The following is a 17865-nucleotide window of genomic DNA, read 5'->3' as shown; positions in this document are numbered from 1 at the left end:
ACATTTGGATCACTTTTGCTTGCAGAATGAATGAACTGACTTGTCTTTCCTTTCTATTAATGATCAGTATAACCTGCTTTGTGAACTTGCTAAACATCGTGTACACACCCCTTGTGAAACTCCTCTCTGTCCATGACAGGACTCTTTGACGGTGGTGGTGGAGGACCTGAGGCTGTGCTCCGTCAAACCATGTGAAGATAATGAGAGGAGGTTCTGCTTCGAGGTGGTTTCACCCACAAAGTAAGTATGTTTGTTCCCTGAGGTCAAGTTCTATCCAAACTAAACCCCACAAAACATTTGCGTTTTTCTTGTATCTTCATATTTGGCATTTGCTAATCACCCAAATAACAGGTAGCTTCATGGTATTAGTTATATGCAGGTATTAAATAACTGCATCCACAAAACTGTAGGAGCTGTATGCTTCAAGCTGAGTCTGAAAAGCTACGGCAGGCATGGATCCAGGCTGTCCAGGCGAGCATCGCCTCTGCTTACAAAGATATCACTGACAATTATTACATAGAGGTATGAACACAAGCACAAAGACATGTGACCTAATAAATACAGGAAAGTCTCATGTAGCTTTAGCATTTCTGGCATGTTCCACCTGCCTCTGCAGCGTTTGGACCGGACCGCCTCACCCTCCACCAGCAGCATTGATTCTGCCAGTGAACACAGAGAGAGAGGGGACAGAGCTGAGAGGGGTGTTCGTGGTGGTGGGGAGAGCCTCCTCCAGAGGGTACAGAGCCTTCCAGGAAATGAGCTGTGCTGTGACTGCGGCCAAACAGCTCCCTGTTGGGCCTCCATCAACTTGGGGGTGTTGCTCTGCATCGAGTGCTCAGGAATCCACAGGTAACATAATAAGAGAGAGTTGTGTGTTCAAATCTTGAAAGATGATTATGAACTCATGTTCCATGTCAATTTTTAAAAATCTTTTTCTACACTTGTTTCCTTCAGGAGTTTAGGTGTTCATTGCTCTAAAGTGCGTTCATTGACGTTAGACTCATGGGAGCCAGAATTACTGAAGGTGTGTCTCCCCTCGAACATATTTTCCAAAAGCTTCAATTTTTAATGCTGCACTTTCTTCTCCCAGAGCTCCATTTTTAATGTCCTCACACATTTTAATTATACTTCTTCTATTGTTTGATAGAATTCTGTTTCTCATCTCTGTCTTTATGTTTAGTTGATGTGTGAATTGGGGAATACTGTGATCAATCAAATTTATGAGGGAACCTGCGAAGAGCAAGGAGTGAAAAAACCTGGACCCTCCAGCACAAGGTCTGTCTTTTCTCCATTTTCATTCTTTTACAAGGAGAAAAAAAAATTACAGTGTATTTTTTAAAACCAATCTGAAGTCAGTTAGGTTATAAATATGTGTGTGTTCACTAATCTCCCTTTGTCAGTTACCTCTATCTGATTTTACTGCACATTTAAATCCACGCAACATTCAGTTATCTGTACATGCAGTATTGTCGGTTTTACCACCAGACAGGAGAAAGAGGCCTGGATTAAGTCTAAATATGTGGAGAAGCGCTTCCTGAAGAAGATGAGTGGGAGCGAGGTGTTGGTGGAGGGGGAAAGAAAATCGCGGCCCTGGATAGTGAAGAAGTGTCGGCGACATAGCAGCTCAGTTCGAGCCCCCAACAAGGCCCGCAGGAAATACCACTGCTACGAGCCAGGCGGCGCATCACCAGCAAATCTCTCAGCAGGTATATAGAAGATAAATACATACGGTATATTTACTACACTGTGGATTCCTGACTGAAATTTTCTAAATATTTTTATGTCCATCTGCAGTAGCTGCAGCAAAGTTTCGTCGGGACTCCTTGTTCTGCCCAGATGAGCTGGATTCTCTGTTTTCTTACTTTGACACTGGCTCTGGTCCCCGCAGTAAGTCCACTTACAGTATCATAAGATGCACGAAAGAGCTCCCTACTGTGAGAAAAGAGCTCAGAAACCGAAGTTCATACTGCGTTTTCCATGTTTTCTCTTCATCGACTCAGTGATGTTGCTGTTTATGAGTTGTGCTTGGTAATCATTAACGTGTCCGTGGCTTGGCGATCTTTGGCCCTGCAGGTCTGAGCAGTGACAGCGGTCTGGGAGGAAGCAGTGATGGCAGCACAGACATCCTAGTTTTTGGGTCAGTGGTGGACAGCGTCACCGAGGAAGGTAAGTTTTGTGTTGACAGCAGATTATTGTAATATAGTGGAGAATATTTTTTATAGAAATATTCAAATGGTATGTTTTTGTTCATTAAGGATTCTCCATAAGGATTCTCCATTCTCCATTCTCCACCTTGTTTGTCAGAGAATGATTCTGCTGCCATTTAGCTCTGACATCAGAAATATGACTGTCAATTCCAAATCAATCCAAAGTGGTTAGTTTTGAAATATGAGTGTGTCACAATTTTTCGGAAACAATTGCAAAACACCTTAATAATAGTTAATTTAGCATCATCATCCCACCATATATTTTCTGTGTCATCTTCAGTCACCCTCAGAGGGTGAACTTTCAATTGATTTGTTTTCATCGTTTTCTACTTCCTGTCTCATTGTCCTCAGAGGAGGAGTCAGAGGAATCTTCCAGTGGTGAGGTGGAAATCGAACAGGAAGTATCTTCTGACCCTGAAGATCCGAGAGAGCTCCACCCTGGGGCGCTACTCCACCGATCTTCACATCTGCACAACTTATCTCTCATGGCAGAAGCACTGGCACACGGTGCTGATGTACATGCTGCATGTGAGGAGGAAGAGGGCAAAACTCCACTCATACAGGCTGTGATCGGGGTGAGAGACGTAGAAATGGACTAGACTGGAATGTAGTATACGTTATGTTACATTTATTTCATTACCGGTTCAAATATTCCATTATAATAGAGATGGTCTGGGTCAAAATTATAAACAGATGATCTCCGAACTGTGCCAGAATGAACCTCAAACACTGTCATAAATATTCATAGTGATAAGTGTCTGAAAGCATTCTTTGTTAAACCTGTCCCACATTTAAAATATTAAGTATATGAAAATACCATAAATCAGACTTCTAATGGAAATAGTCGCCTCTCTCCATGTGTGACTCTCAGGGATCATTGATAGCTTGTGAGTTCCTGCTGCAGAATGGAGCCGATGTGAACCAGAGGGACATGAGGGGTAGAGGTCCGCTGCACCATGCGACCTACCTGGGACACACTGGGTAAGATATGAGAGGCCTATTATTATCTTCTAACAAAGCGGTGACACATGATATAACACTCTTACAAACAAGCTCTCAGCACCAGACGAGTCTTATCACATTTGCCAAAGCACGGAATAGATGGAAATGATATATTAACATGAATACAAATCAATTAATAGTTAATCTTCTCTCTAATGTATTTAACCCACATGCATACCATATATTCCCAGTGGACAGTATTGTTCATGTAAGTCTCACTGTGTATCTGCTGGTGTCTCATTCTCCTCTTTTCCCTGTGCCCATCCTGCTGTGTTCAGTCAGGTGTGTCTGTTCCTGAAGAGAGGAGCGTCACAGACAGAGGTAGATGAGCAGGGTCGCGACCCCTTAAACATCGCTGTCCAAGCAGCAAATGCAGACATCGTCACCCTGTGAGTGATCCTCATTCAACTTAAGCTGTATTCACACTGGTGCTGTTCTTTTTTTTTTATTGCTGGTAACAAGTTTACATACAAAGTGAAGTGTGTGATGAGCAAAAAAATTGCTCAGGCACTGAGTGACAGTGACAGGTCAGTACAAATTTGCTCATTGCCTGAGATGAAAAGTCCCAGCTCAAGTGACACTTGACTTCAGTCACTTGTTGCTCATCACTGATTGGCTGCTATGATCCAAGAACTGTCTGCTGTTGTGAGTTGGGTAGGGGGTGTTTCTTATAGACAGCAAGAAAATCGAATGTTTCTAATGTCATCTAATATGGAATGCACACGTGTGCGACTAAAGCATTAAACCTAAAAACAACATCATTAAAGATTGCACAATAACATCAAATATTTAGAAATATTTGACAGAATAATTTTACTCAGTCTACCTTTGAACTAAGATGTGGTTAACTGCTGCAGAAAAAGCTTGTTTTGTCAAAGTACTTTTGACAAGTGAAAGAATGATTTTTGATTAATTTAAGAATGGATTTTAAGAATTTAAGTAATGCTTCTATCATGACAGCAGATGAATTTTTACAAATTAATCTTTTAATATCTTATTCTGTCCGACCCTCTTCTCCAGGGGTTTGTCTACCTTGCCACCCCCTACCAACTTTCCACACACACCACACTTTATATCTTTATTTTCTCCTGGTTTATTCGATCCTGTCTCTCATTTCTGCTCCCACAGGTGTTCCTTCTCATTTTTCATCATTGTGTTTCTGTTTTCTTTTTAAATCCAGGTTGCGTCTAGCTCGGATGAACGAGGAAATGCGACAAGCTGAACCTCCCTTGGGTCAACCAGGTCAATACCACAGCAGCAGCCCCACTGAACAGCAGTATAGAAAATGCATCCAGGAATTCATCTGCCTCACGATAGAGGAATGCTAGTGGTCATCTATCTCTCTCTCTCTCTCTCTCTCTCTCTCTCTCTCTCTCTCTCTCTCTCTCTCGCTCTCTCGCTCTCGCTCTCTCTCTCTCTCTCTCTCTCATAAACACACAAACACACACACGCATCTCATGTAGATCTAGGCTTATGGGGATTCTTGGGGTCTTCTGCAGAGAGAGATCAAAGGTTGGGGTGTGTCGTAGGGAAACCCTGGTGTACCCCTGATGGACCTTTAACTGTACTGACACAATGTGTTTTCTGCATCACCACCATGTCTCTTCTTGCCATTACTCAGCACCACTCATGCTATCCTAGCTGCACATCTCTGACATCTGCTTTCTGGTGTTTCCAGGGTTATCCTCTAACTTATCATACTGTGGTGTACCTCTTGTTTGAGGGTTGGCAGTTTATGGATGGGTAACAGCTCTTACCTCAGATTTCACTGCATCAACCCCCTTACACTATATCCCTCCAGAACATCGGTGTTACATCCCATTCTTCTTAGTCAGAGATGTAAATATACATATTTAAAAGTTATAAGGGTAATTTTTGAACTATGTGCTGTGGCATGAGGTGAAGAACATGGTATATGTTCCATTATTTAAAGCGACTGAGGAGTTGGCGTGCTGCAGTTGGGTGGACGGTCCTGTTTACTGTGTATTAAAGTGGTCAGGACTGAAATTAATGTAAAACTGTGACAAAAATACTGATGGGCCCGTGGAGAAAAGGCCCTTGCTTGCTTTGTAAGATATTTTGTGACATGATGAGTGAGTGAACGAGTGGAAGGGAGAGTAAATGAGTGCATGTGTTAAAGAAGACGGAGAGACAGAGTTAATCACATGATATTTGGTACATTGTGTAAAGGAATAAAGGAAACTGCACTTTTCCCACCCACAGTATTATAATTTAGTTATTTTCATGTACGAACAATCTTCCTAGATTGTTCACGTATAGTCATTATATATTTTAACTATTGTCTATTTTATTTATGCTTAATCCCCAGAGGACCAGTGCAATGCATTTGTAGATGCAGTTTATTCTACATTTTTCTTAATGATTGTCATTTTAATCTGAAAGGAGTGTAACAGGACTTGTGTATTCTATGTTAGACATTCTGCGTTCATTTTCCCTTTGGAATGGCCTTATGTTGCTGTGTGTCCCATTATTGGCATTCAATGACACGACTGACAGAGATTTTACAAGCCTATGTTTGAAATTACTAAAATATACAGTTTTATTCATTACAGTCATCAATTACTAGTTAGAAGGAAGCGAAAGCTGAGGTGCAAATGAACCAGAAAAGCAAGGTCTGCTTTGAAGGAGTGTGTAAAAACGAATTTCCATCATACAGTTTTCACAGTTCTTCTGTTCAGTCACTACAGAAGTAAGGAGACTCATGGCGCCTCCAATTTAATGATAATGTTAGAATATCTGCGATGAAATAAAGGATTAAGCAAATGATTTTGAGACAGTTAACACGTGTGGGGTCAGAAGACGTACATTTATACCTGGCTTTCTTCACTGCTCAGTGCTTTCGGCATCTTCCGCATGCTTTGCCAGAACTGTTTTTGGGAGGTTTAACTTTGTTTGCATTCTGAGCATGATAAATATCTTTCTATGGTTTGATCACATCGTAAAGTCCTGTGAAGTAAGCATGTACCACTGTGACCCCCTCGGGCGTTTCTTTTTACACCTCTGTGCCATTCTTCCATCCATGCAATCTGTGGTGACTTTCTCTATGATTTTGATTATTTTTCTAGTTTCTTTTCCTCAACCAAAGACTTTTTAAAGGGAAAGTGTCTGACATTGTATGATATCACTTGTTTTTTTGTTCCAGTAGATGCAGCATAGTCTTACCATGCTTTGTAAAGAGTGGTAGAAACACTGTTGGTATACTCACATGTTCAAAAGGGGTTGCAGAAATGTAACAGACCTGAGAGATTTTGATACTGCAGGAGATATTCTGCAATATTTCAATGTACTGCAAGTAGAACCTCTCTAGGGTGTTATATAACACTACTGTGACCAACTGTTAAGGGCCCTGTCCCAATGTGGAAGTATTAAATGTTGTGTCCATTGTGTGTATTGACATAGGAGTGGTTACAGGTGCTGTTTAAAGTAAAAATGATGTATATAGTACACTTGTGTATTTTAACTAAACACCAACTGCCTGCCTCTCAATATTCTATCATGAATCCTGTCTTTCCTGTTTTACGTTTGTCTTTTTATTCTCCCCCCCCCCAAAAAAGCAACCTGTCAGACAGAAGTGTAACACAGCTCTGCACTACCTGAAGGCGTTCTTCTGACATTTAGATATCTTTGGAATACTTTCTTCCTTGTCATACACACTGAGGGGGGAAAAAAAACAAAACCCATACAATAAAACTGAGAACCTATTAAAAAACTAACCCTGCTTCCTGCCTGTTGCTCTCATGTCGGTTTCTTATTCATCTCTTTTTGCATAACATTCTCTCAGCATCCCAGCAATATGTTTGGAAAAAAAAGTTGCTCTGTGGACTACCTTAGTCAAATACTCATTCAAAGAAATGTGGCAATGTAGATACATATTGTGATGTTGAGAGAATGTCCATTGATGTCTTTTGGTCTATAACAATCTTTTGGGCAACATTCAGCTTATTCAAAGCAATAAAACAATTTTCTTCATGATAAGAACTATATTAAAGGTGTACACATGGACATCTCCACACTGACAGATAAGTGTCAACTAATTGTTTCAAGATCACGTTAGTCCTTATGGTTTCGTTTTTTCAAATAGTTTCTCACTTTCTGGTCGAGGGCAGAAACACCGGCTCTTGAATAATTCAGTGTCTCCAGTGTGTAAAACATTTATGTGAGCATTAATACACAGCGACTGAAAAAATGTTCTCTCATGCCATAAATGTCTAACTATTTTATACATTAATGCTTTTTCGCCTTACAGTTAAGGCAAACAACACATGTCCACTTGAGTAAATAAACACTGACAACCGTTACTTCTGTTACCACAGGGGTTGCCACACGCAGCAGGAGCATTAAACCCAAGGATAGAGTGAGTGAAGCATTCTGGGCCGTCTTACTAGGGAATCAGTGTGATTATGTGATTTCTCTGCTGTGGTGGTGGTGTTTAGGGTGTCCACATCTGTTCCTCCTTCTCTCACGCACACACACACACATTCTGGGAAAAGAGGCGGTGCTGTCTTAATGTTTGCAAATTTTTGTGATCCCTTGTGAACAATGAGGCATTCAGAAGAAAAAAGGATGATTGTGTCCTCAGGAAAAATATGACCAGCAATTACAATTAGTAGGGCACATAGAAAGGGTAAGTAATACTTCTATTGATGTGATGTGATTAGAATATCAAAGCGAATGAATACAGGAGTCTTGGCTCTGTAATGAATGGACGGTTTGTGAAGGAAGATAAACAAGGATAATAAATTATGCTCTCAAACAAAATGAGTTAAAAATATCCCGATGTCAATAAAAAAAAACTCAGGAGCTTCCCATCGTCTTTATACTTTTGGGACTTTGTTGTGTCATGTTTGACAATTCTTCTTTCTTAGCGAGCAGTAAAGTGTGAGCTGATTTTCAATGGATTAAGACGTGAAAAACATTTGTTGTGTTTTGTAACTTTAACTAAAGTTAACAACTGATGTTAAAGTTGCAAAAAAGGATTGTCACTGCAGTCTTAACAGAGTTCTACCATGGGACAATCTCTAGCTTGACCTTAATGTCCCCTTTTGCAGATCATGTCTCCAGTGTTGATGTCTTTCGCGAGTTTTCTCTCCTTGCGTCTCTCCAGCCCGAGAAGTTGAGGAGAAGGAGCACACACTTCAGCTACTGCAAGAAGCCACAGTGACCAATGACTGCTTTATTTTTCCAGTAGTCAGAGAGGAGGCCACATGACTTTATAAAGCAATTTCTGATTCCATAGGGTCAACACTGCAAGCACAAGCCAATGGCCTCAGCACAAGACTTATTCACAATTGCTAGTGTAAATATATGTTTGGACATTTAGGTTAATATGAAAGACCTTACTCTTGTCAAAAAGTTAAATCAGCTGTAGGTCAAGCAATTATTTTGCACAGATGTTATTTCTGCTGAAGTGACACCAGTTTTGGTAATGGCAATGAAGAAGCATCAGGTTGCGTTAAACACTTAGGAGTTTTCACTCATGTATAAAAAGAATTCTCCAAAATGATGTAGCAGAGGCTAAGAATTTCACTCATATGTTGGTCGAGATGCCTCCAAAAGGTCAGAAATTGAACTCAATTAATACAACAATTCAGAAGATTATTTTGTTGGAGTTCCCATATAATCTCAAAGTTAAACCTGAAATAACCTTGATAATATCATCTGGATTAATTTTTAGATAATGTCTAGCTTCCTCCATAGAAAAATGCAAATATCTCCATGGTGTTAATTGCACTCTTTACGGTGGGCTAGTTATACTTGATGTTTTGACTCAGTGAAGTGCCGCGTTAATGTTTTGAATTTTAGTTTTTCACTGTCAAAGATCACATTGAATGATTTTAAATTGTATGCAGTTTATCACAAATAAAACAGTTTAAAATAAACATCCCCAGTGAATATTTTTTTGAATTTGTATTTTTTTAATCTTTAAAAAAAAAAAATGTGTCAACAAGTTTTATGTGGGTTTGTCATCTTTTAGATATGGACCAGAGGATCGTTTTTGAAGAATACTCGTGTTATTAACAAAATAGCTTGATGAATGTCAGAAATAGGGCACGATGACCATGATAATGTGACTGGAACGCAGGATGCATCACCTTACTTGTCACCAGGTCAGTGAAATAGCAATGGTGCATCTGCACAAATATATACCAAACATCAACCTAGACTCAAGATTGATAAATCCACTCTTATCCCTCTACTCTGTGATGCGAGCACAGATACTTATTTTCCACTAGTGACAAATTTCTGTTCATATTATGATAGAGAATAATAGGGTATTAGGGTTGTAAATTACATATAGTGGCGGTAATGTACGTTCTAGGCAATATTTCAGCCGGTTTAACACCAACGAAGAAGTAAACCGGAAGCAAGAGTTTTTCCTGCTGCTGACGGTAAATTACCTAAAGCTAAGTCGGTGCCATCGTCTAATCGGTCTGGGGACTGGCTGCCGAAACAACAGCCGTGTTTCGTGTCCGGTCACGAATACTTGCTTCCACTGTGGTCTTTGGAAAGGTATGTGTTTATTAGGCGGCTTTTAGATATTTTTGTTTCTGCTTTCGTTATTGTCACAAGTGGTAGCGCTGACGGTGTTGAGCTAAACATTGCCTTGGCCCAAGTTAGCTAATGTTAGCATTTAGCTGCGAACATATTAACGTAGTTCCACACAGCTCGCCCTGCTAGCGTTAGCTATTTAGACATCATGTATTGTTATGCAGTGGTTCGTTTTAAGCCATCAGACACCGACGATTTCAATCTGCAGCTTCAAGGTGGTCTACACCTTGTTTATGTTACTGTCAGCGGCTGAGTAGGTGACTTGGAGCTAACTAAGTGATCAGGTTGGCTAGTTAGAGATGTAATTATAACTTAACATGGCTTGCAAAGAAGAGGATTTTTTCCGTGTAACATTTGGCTCCACACCGATCAGCCTGGCATCTGTTAGGAAGTGCAGTGCCATCATTTGGACGCTAACGTTACAATACACGGGCTAGCTTTGTGCTGTCAGCTGTTAGCCACATGATGGTTATCAGGAGGCAGAGATGCAGGTTTGACAGTGATGTTGAGTTCATTAAGGCGGGACGACAATGTGAGGTACATAGAAAGTCTTTACCTAATGTAGTGTCAAGCTAGTTTTATTTCCATTTTAAGTTTGTACTTAATGCTTCATCTTTTGCTTTCACTTTTATACGTAGCTACACACGGCACATCAATCTGTACAGTATTGTTCAATAGCATGTTCATTTAAATCACACGTAAATAAAGAGCCACATAAATCACAAGGAAAATATTTAATGTGAGACTGGCGGGCAGTGAGCCAGTGGGTTATGTCACAGCAATACGTTTCTGGTTCAGGTGTCTGCACCAAATTATTAATTCATTATAAATTGTTTATGTTGTATTGAAGTGCAAATAGCTAATCATGAGCCCTTTTAAAGCCTCTTGCTTCTAATGTGATATTTTGTTTCTTGTCTGTTTGGTATTATTGTAAATTAACTGCTTTTGCAACTATTTTTTTGCATAGGTTATACATTGAACGGCATCTTCTAACTTATACATTTCTATATGCCAACTAAGGCATTTAAATGTGATTATATCTCAATTAACAGTTGCAGTACAGCATAATTTTTCAAACCTCTCACTCCATATTGGATTACTCTTCAGAATGACACTATATTTGTTTAAAAAGATCAAGATCACCTGCAGTCATCAGTTTTCATTGAGGTCAAGCTCTGAGACTGTTTAAAGCAGTTCTTAAACTGTAACATAATTTGAGAGAGATAATTTGTCATCTCTTTCCACAGATGAACAATAACGGGAATAAGAGAGCGCCGACCACAGCCACTCAGCGACTTAAGCAGGATTACCTCAGGATAAAGAAAGACCCTGTGCCTTATATCTGTGCAGAACCTCTCCCCTCCAACATCCTAGAATGGTATGGTCTCCGTCCTTATCCTCAGTGGTCACTTTGTTTGTTTGTTTGCAGCCCAGTCAGGAAACAAACCTTTCGTGCCTACAAGGCTGGAATGACCCACACTGTCATGGGTCAGATATTCAGGTGTAACCATAATGACTTATTGTATCCGTGCCCTCAGGACACTTTATACCTGTGCGTTTTCCTGTCAGTTAGAACGGAGAAGTGTATTTATTTCTCTTCCCATTGTCTAGTTTTTCACGTAGTTTTGTACCAGTTTTGCAATGTGCCCGATGATACGTGAATGGAAAAAAAATGTTGATTCAAAAGTGTTTACTGTCAGAAATATTTCTCATCTCCTCCAGGCACTATGTCGTCAGAGGTCCTGAGAAAACGCCATATGAAGGTAAAAACTTGCCACAGCTATCTAGCACACACCCTGTTAGAAGATTCTGCTTCCTGGTTTATAAGGAAGTTTTATATTTGAATATATTTTTTTGTTTTGTATTCTATTCCATTTTTGGTTGATACAATCCAACTTGTCAATCTTTTCTATAGGAGGATATTATCATGGAAAACTTATATTTCCCCGGGAATTTCCTTTTAAACCACCAAGTATCTATATGATAACACCAAATGGGAGATTTAAGTGTAACACAAGGTGAGAATTATGTTTCTCATTAGAGATTCCAACTAAAATTTCTGAAAAATCTTGGGTCATTGGTGTAGAGCTTTCACATAACATGACCTGTTTTTTTTCTCAGGTTATGTTTGTCCATCACAGACTTCCATCCAGACACGTGGAACCCAGCGTGGTCAGTTTCTACCATCCTCACAGGTCTGCTTAGCTTTATGGTGGAGAAAGGCCCCACCCTTGGCAGCATCGAGACCTCTGACTATACAGTGAGCACAAATATCTAACATAAGTGATCTGTAGTCTCCCAGATATGTGATGGACATTATTTAGTTATTTATTTACTCTGCTTTCTCCAGAAAAGACAGCTGTCAGCCCAAAGTCTGGTCTTTAATCTCAAGGACGAGGTGTTTTGCGAGCTGTTTCCTGACGTAGTCGATGTAAGTCTTCTGATGTCTGGTAGCTTCTCGTCCGTTGCTCTTTTTTTATTTTTGGTCTAATGTGGATCATTTTGTCTCATTCCCTCCACCAGGAGATTAAACAGAAACAAAAAGCTCAAGAGGAGTTGAGCGCCCGCATGCAGCCCCTCCCCTTACCCGACGTGGTGCCTGATGGTGACCCTCACCACGCCCACTATGGCCTCCCCGCCCTCAATGGAGGTCCTATCCCACTTGAGGGTGCCAACCCCGCTCCTGGTCTACAGCAGGCCAATCGCAATCATGGACTTTTAGGCGGGGCTCTAGCCAACCTGTTTGTGATTGTAGGCTTTGCGGCGTTTGCCTACACAGTCAAGTATGTGCTGAGGAGCATAGCCCAGGAGTGAGAGGTGCTGGTGATGTAGAGCAACGCTCCCCCTGCAGGTGAGCCAGCTAGTGGACTCCACATTCTATAAACACATTACGTGGGGGAGGGATGTTCAATCCTGGGTTAAACCCCTCCATTACCACCACCACCACCACCACTAAGGACTTTGAAAGATGGAAACTAAAAGCCAACCCACCTAGGAAGAGTTGAGAGGAGGTGGGGGAGTGGGTGGGAGTGGCAGCAGGGCTGGGGGGCAGGAGGGGTTTCTTAAAATGGTTGCGATCCACTCTGCTTCAGTCGTTTGTGGCAGCAGTAGGAACAAACTTGGCTCATGGATTGTTAAAGGGTGTAGAACTTATTAGCATTTGTTGCACCATGTTGGTGGATGGGCACAACAGAAATAAGCTTAAATGAGACAGGGAAAAAATGCACTGTTGTTCTGCTGGACTGACGAGCCTGTTAAATTCCCCGGTCCCAAGTCCTACTACAAAAACAATTTCCCTTTTCATTGTCAGTTATAAAATCCTGGACACCTCAGGGTGGGACCTTACACTGTTTCAGTGCTAGATGCTTTCATTCACGAGACAATGAGTGCTACAGAAATCATTCCTGTGGTTCTGCTTTATAAATGTGTGTTTGAAGCAAATTTCAACTGTTTTTGACACTTTTTTTACTGCATCAGGTTTCATCAACCTGCAGCTGCAGTTCAAGAACCAAATCCTCTACTTCCACCTTCCTTGTGTCAGGTTTGGTTGTGTTCTTAGGAAAAGGTTCTAAAAACATAGCAGTCTGAGAGTTCCAAACCACTTAGAGTGTTGACATAGTCTCTGGAATTTCTCTGGAATCTTACAATCAATCACCAAATCAATCTTATGTTAAATATGTACTATTCGTAGGGAAATATTATTGGATGCAAGCACTTAATATTGTTAGTTCAGTGGCAGAATGGAGTTGTCATGGCAACAGCAACAACATGACAGACAGTGGCCAAGGTAGCTTGTCTGTAACACTTGAATACTGTAAGTATCAGGCTTCACCTTGTAACTTTTGTTTTTATTTTGTTCACATTTCCATGGGTTACCATGGTTACCTATCTTAACCTGTCGAGGCTCTCAGAAAGCGACGTGATTTGAGCCAAGCAGCACGTCTGAAAAGAGCCGTGCTTCTGTTTCTCCACACACACACACACAGACACACACACACGTGTTGAACTACAGCATGAAGGGCATTCGTTTGTACGTTTGTACATCGTATGTCCCCATCACCACATCCTGGACAATGTCAAGCAACATGAAAGGGTGGTAGATAGGTTTATTATCTGTGAAAATTGTTTGAGATCACTGACACCCAGTGACAAGTTTCCATGAGAAGACGTGTGAAAACAAACTTGTAAAGTGTAAAGAATGATTAAAAACAGCACCCACAAATGTTGGAAATGAAGAATGACATTTGCCTACAGTAATACTGTAACTCATTATTAGAGTCTAATTTCTACACCGAAGCAGATGATCCATCACAGGTTGAGCAAATTCAGAAGAACGTTGTCTTTCGACAGCCGAGCATCGGAAAGTGGATTCATGTGTGTGTCTCCTTGGGGAAAACAAAAAGCACTACCTTGAGATCTTTTGGTACAAGTCCAGACATTCCCTCCTGGCAACCCATGAGCCAACAAGTGTACCGAATGTCTGCCAAAAAGTAAATTGAACTGCACTTTGATAATTGGCTTAGCTAACAAATATACTGTCAAACTTTATTGGTCCAATTTAGAACTCACAAAAAAAAAACAACTGGTTTTAATCTTAATATTGATTTTGTTGGGGGGTTTTTTTCCAAATTTAAATTTTTTATAAATTCAGCTTGTGTTTCATCCTTCCTATTTATAGACAGCCTCAAAGTCTAGTGTTTGCTTATCAGGTTTGCAAACTAAAAGGCAGGCTGTGTTTCAGGCGCACAGATTTGCTAATAATTTACCGTTGTGTTGTTTTGCAGGTAGTGAAGATGGTTCTACTGTGTATCTAATGTTTCACCTGAAAAAAAAAAAAAAGATGATTTGCATCTTTATTGCTCTTTTCTTGGCAGCATCTTTAAAAAAGACAAACTGCTGATAAGAGTGTGTTTGCCTAACTACAGAAAACGCCCAAATTTCCATGCTTCAGTTAATCTTGTGTGACATTGTATGTTTTCATAGTAAATGCAAATAAATTTCCTTGCTTGGCAAGGCATTTTAGAAAACCTTCATTTTATCTGATTCTGTTGGAAAATTACGAAATTTGAGTTGTCAAGTCTGACCCTACAAAGAAGGAATTTGTGTGTGTGTGTGTGTGTGTGTGTGTGTGTGTGTGTGTGTGTGTGTGTGTGTGTGTGTGTGTGTGTGTCTACTGTCATTTGAAGAATTTTTGTTCCATGACTGCATTGAAAACTATAAAATACAAACTTGTTAAAATCATAACACCCCCATACTTTTCAGATGCCTATGATCTGTCTGCTCATTCATTCCTTCATCTGAGGTGTTTGTCCAGATTGATGTCATAGTTCTAAAACCAATCCAAGCTGGCATTGAGTGTGAGACGGGTCGTGTCCAGAGGTCCGTTTCACAAAGCAGGTTTAGAGGAAACCCTGGGTATGGTAAACCTGGAATTAGGGAAACGCATTTTGCTGTTTCACAAAGGGAGGTAATTTAATTTTTTAATTTAATTTTATGCTGTTTAAAATATAAACAGTATAGAATTAAATAAAATCCATTCAACCCCGTGCTGACCTCGCCACCTCCACCCCGCTCCTCCTGAGAGAGTCATTGTACCCCCTGATGGTACGGGGCACGAAGGAGGACCTCAGCCTCTCTGGAGGCGCTGTGTGACAGCAGTCTGTCGCTGAAGGTGCTTCTCTGCTGGGAGAAGGTGGTGTGCAGGGGGTGGCTGGTGTTGTTCATGATAGCCTTAACTTTAGACATGGTCCTGCTCTGCAGAACTGTCTCCACAGAGTCCAGGCTCAGCCCGACCACTGAGCCCGCTCTGCGAATGAGTCTGTTAAGTCCATATCTCTTTTCCTGGCCCTGCCACCCCAACACACAATGGCGTATGACAGCACACTGGAAACTACGGACTGATACAACATGAGAAGGAGCTTAGGACAGATGTAGAAGGAGGCTGGCCTCCTCAGGAAGTACATCCTGCTCTGCCCCTTCTTGTACACACAGTCCGAGTTGAGTGACCAGTCCAGTCTGCTGTCTAGCTGCAGTCCCAGGTACTTATAGTTTCCTACCACCTCCACCTCACTGCCCTCGATGATCACTGGCTGTGGAGAGGGAGATGCCCGCCGGAACTCCAGCACCATCTCCTTTGTCTTGAAGACGTTGAGCTGGAGCTGGTTCTGTTGGCACCACTCCACGAAGTCAGCCACCAAACCCCTGTACTCCCCCTCATCACCCTCCCGGATACATGCCGCAATCGCAGTGTCATCTGAGTACTTCTGTATGTGGCATGTATCCGAGTTGTGCTTGAAGTCCGATGTGTAGAGGGTGAAGAGAATGGGGGAGAGCACGTGTTTCCTTTAACACAAGCAGGAGTACTGACGAGTTTTACTTGTATCATGCTCGTACTCATCCAAAATGCTATATCCGTACCGGATACTCGTCTGAAACGAATACATGGCTTAACCCTAGTAACTTAACCCAGAGTCAGAGAAGTAACTTGTTTCACAAAGCGAGGTAACTGAACCTCTGCATTTGTTACCATAGTAACAGACTCTCTGGAACCAACTTAGTCAGGAGCAGGTTTTACTTCATGAACCCAGGGTTTCCTCTGACTCCACCCTCTTTCAAAGCCGCTCACACCGTTTCATTTCCTGTTTTCCATCAGAGAGTTTTACTAAAGTTCAGTTTGATCTTTAAAAGGAAACTCAGTCTGTATTTTAATATGCAAACATGGTATGTCCATTTGGCGAGGATCCCATGGTGAAGGTCTGGCATTAATTCAGAGAGAACTAAATATTATTGTATTTCGTTCAGATGTCCCCTCATATCCAGACAATTTTCTTTATGATCGGTACTGGTTCATGTACCGATCCATCACACACATCCACGACCTAATCAATCCTCACATTTACAGAATAACAAATCAGTCATGCTCTCACATCCCAGCAGGAACTGTGTGTAGTGCTGTGTTTCATCTTTTACTTATTTCCAAACAGTAGTTTTCGATACAATGTGAGGGATACTCAGTGTGCCTCGCCTTGTGACGACTTTCACCCGTTTGTCAATTTCCCTGGAGATAAACCTGTCAGAATCATCAATGCGGAGTTCCACAGGATTGCAGGTGAATGATTTAGAAATCTGATAAATTAATTTGAAATTACTGTATATTACTTTATAATGTTGATGAGTAGTCAATACCTTCTCAGGCCACCAGATGGAGTCTACATTTTTAAAGATACTGTATATCTGCACTTGCCGCCATCCATCTTCATCCACTCATCCGTAGTCGGGTCGGGGAGGAAGCAGCTTCAACAGGGAACCTCAAACTTCCCTTTTCCCAGCCACATCAACTAGTTCTGACTGGAGGCTCCCAAGGTCAAGCCAGTGTTGAGATATAATCCCTCCACCTGGTCCTGGGACTACATCGGTAGTCTAATAAATTTCCTGGTTTCGTTATGTACTGTCAATTTTCTATCTACGTTCTCGCGCGTATGTTAAACTGAGGGTAACGCATCTAGAATAGTGCACAGACTAATTACTGAAAAACCATAAAAAACTTTAAAGCTTCAATACATAAAAGCCATCAAAGTATAAAAGCCATAAAACAAGCATAAAACAACCTTTTCAGTCACACACGTGGCTCATGTCCAAAGCCAGAAGCAGGAACATAGCTGTGACACCGACGATTTCAATCTACGCTTTAAGGTGGCCTACACTTTGTTTATGTTACACTTAGAAGCTTAATGATAAGATAATCCTTTATTCGACCCACAGTGGGGAATATTTCATGATTGTGGCAGCAGTATCCAGATAGAATGGAAGAATAGGATAGACGGCAGTAGGATAAAGTAGTACCACAGCTTCATACATACAGACATTCTGAGATACATATTTAGGGATGTACAGGTTACAATTTGCAACCTACACTGCTCATACAGATTCTGAGATTGATTTTCTGAGTGTGGTTGATTGCGAGCAGTGCTGGTTATATAGTCTGACAGCTGCAGGATAGATAGATACTTAATTAATCCCGGAGGAAACACCTGCAATAGTTCAGGTGATAGTTCAGATAGTTATTGTTCAGGTGAACACCCAGGTA

At 41.0% G+C, this 17865-nt stretch overlaps 2 protein-coding genes across 6 annotated transcripts in view; both read left to right on the top strand.

Annotated features, from left to right (window-relative positions):
* LOC137594820 (arf-GAP with coiled-coil, ANK repeat and PH domain-containing protein 3-like) overlaps positions 1-9111 on the top strand; it is a 48858-nt gene extending 39747 nt beyond the window's left edge. Inside the window, exons 13-25 of one of the 5 annotated variants that reach the window (XM_068314368.1) lie at positions 140-240; positions 411-522; positions 617-849; positions 955-1024; positions 1181-1275; positions 1486-1706; positions 1795-1887; positions 2074-2166; positions 2559-2782; positions 3079-3188; positions 3488-3598; positions 4390-4451; positions 8279-9111. In XM_068314368.1, coding sequence (XP_068170469.1) covers positions 140-240; positions 411-522; positions 617-849; positions 955-1024; positions 1181-1275; positions 1486-1706; positions 1795-1887; positions 2074-2166; positions 2559-2782; positions 3079-3188; positions 3488-3598; positions 4390-4451; positions 8279-8391 — 1638 coding nt within the window. In that variant the 3' untranslated portion in view covers positions 8392-9111. Of the gene's footprint in view, positions 1-139; positions 241-410; positions 523-616; positions 850-954; positions 1025-1180; positions 1276-1485; positions 1707-1794; positions 1889-2065; positions 2167-2558; positions 2783-3078; positions 3189-3487; positions 3599-4389; positions 6944-7543 lie in introns of those variants that run through there. The other 4 variants (XM_068314367.1, XM_068314366.1, XM_068314370.1 and 1 more) reach the window with 4 other exon arrangements.
* A 489-nt stretch (positions 9112-9600) lies between these two features.
* Positions 9601-14361, top strand: LOC137595208 (ubiquitin-conjugating enzyme E2 J2). The gene is made up of 7 exons (XM_068315134.1): positions 9601-9740; positions 11027-11157; positions 11502-11542; positions 11695-11797; positions 11901-12039; positions 12130-12210; positions 12303-14361. The coding sequence occupies exons 2-7, from the start codon at positions 11027-11029 to the stop codon at positions 12591-12593; spliced, it is 786 nt and encodes a 261-aa protein (XP_068171235.1). The 5' UTR covers positions 9601-9740; the 3' UTR covers positions 12594-14361.
* Positions 14362-17865: the final 3504 nt, after the last annotated feature.

The sequence above is a fragment of the Antennarius striatus genome, chromosome 5, assembly GCF_040054535.1.
Source record: "Antennarius striatus isolate MH-2024 chromosome 5, ASM4005453v1, whole genome shotgun sequence".
NCBI classification, from domain to species: domain Eukaryota; kingdom Metazoa; phylum Chordata; class Actinopteri; order Lophiiformes; family Antennariidae; genus Antennarius; species Antennarius striatus.
This window is presented reverse-complemented; position numbering and strand designations above follow the sequence as displayed.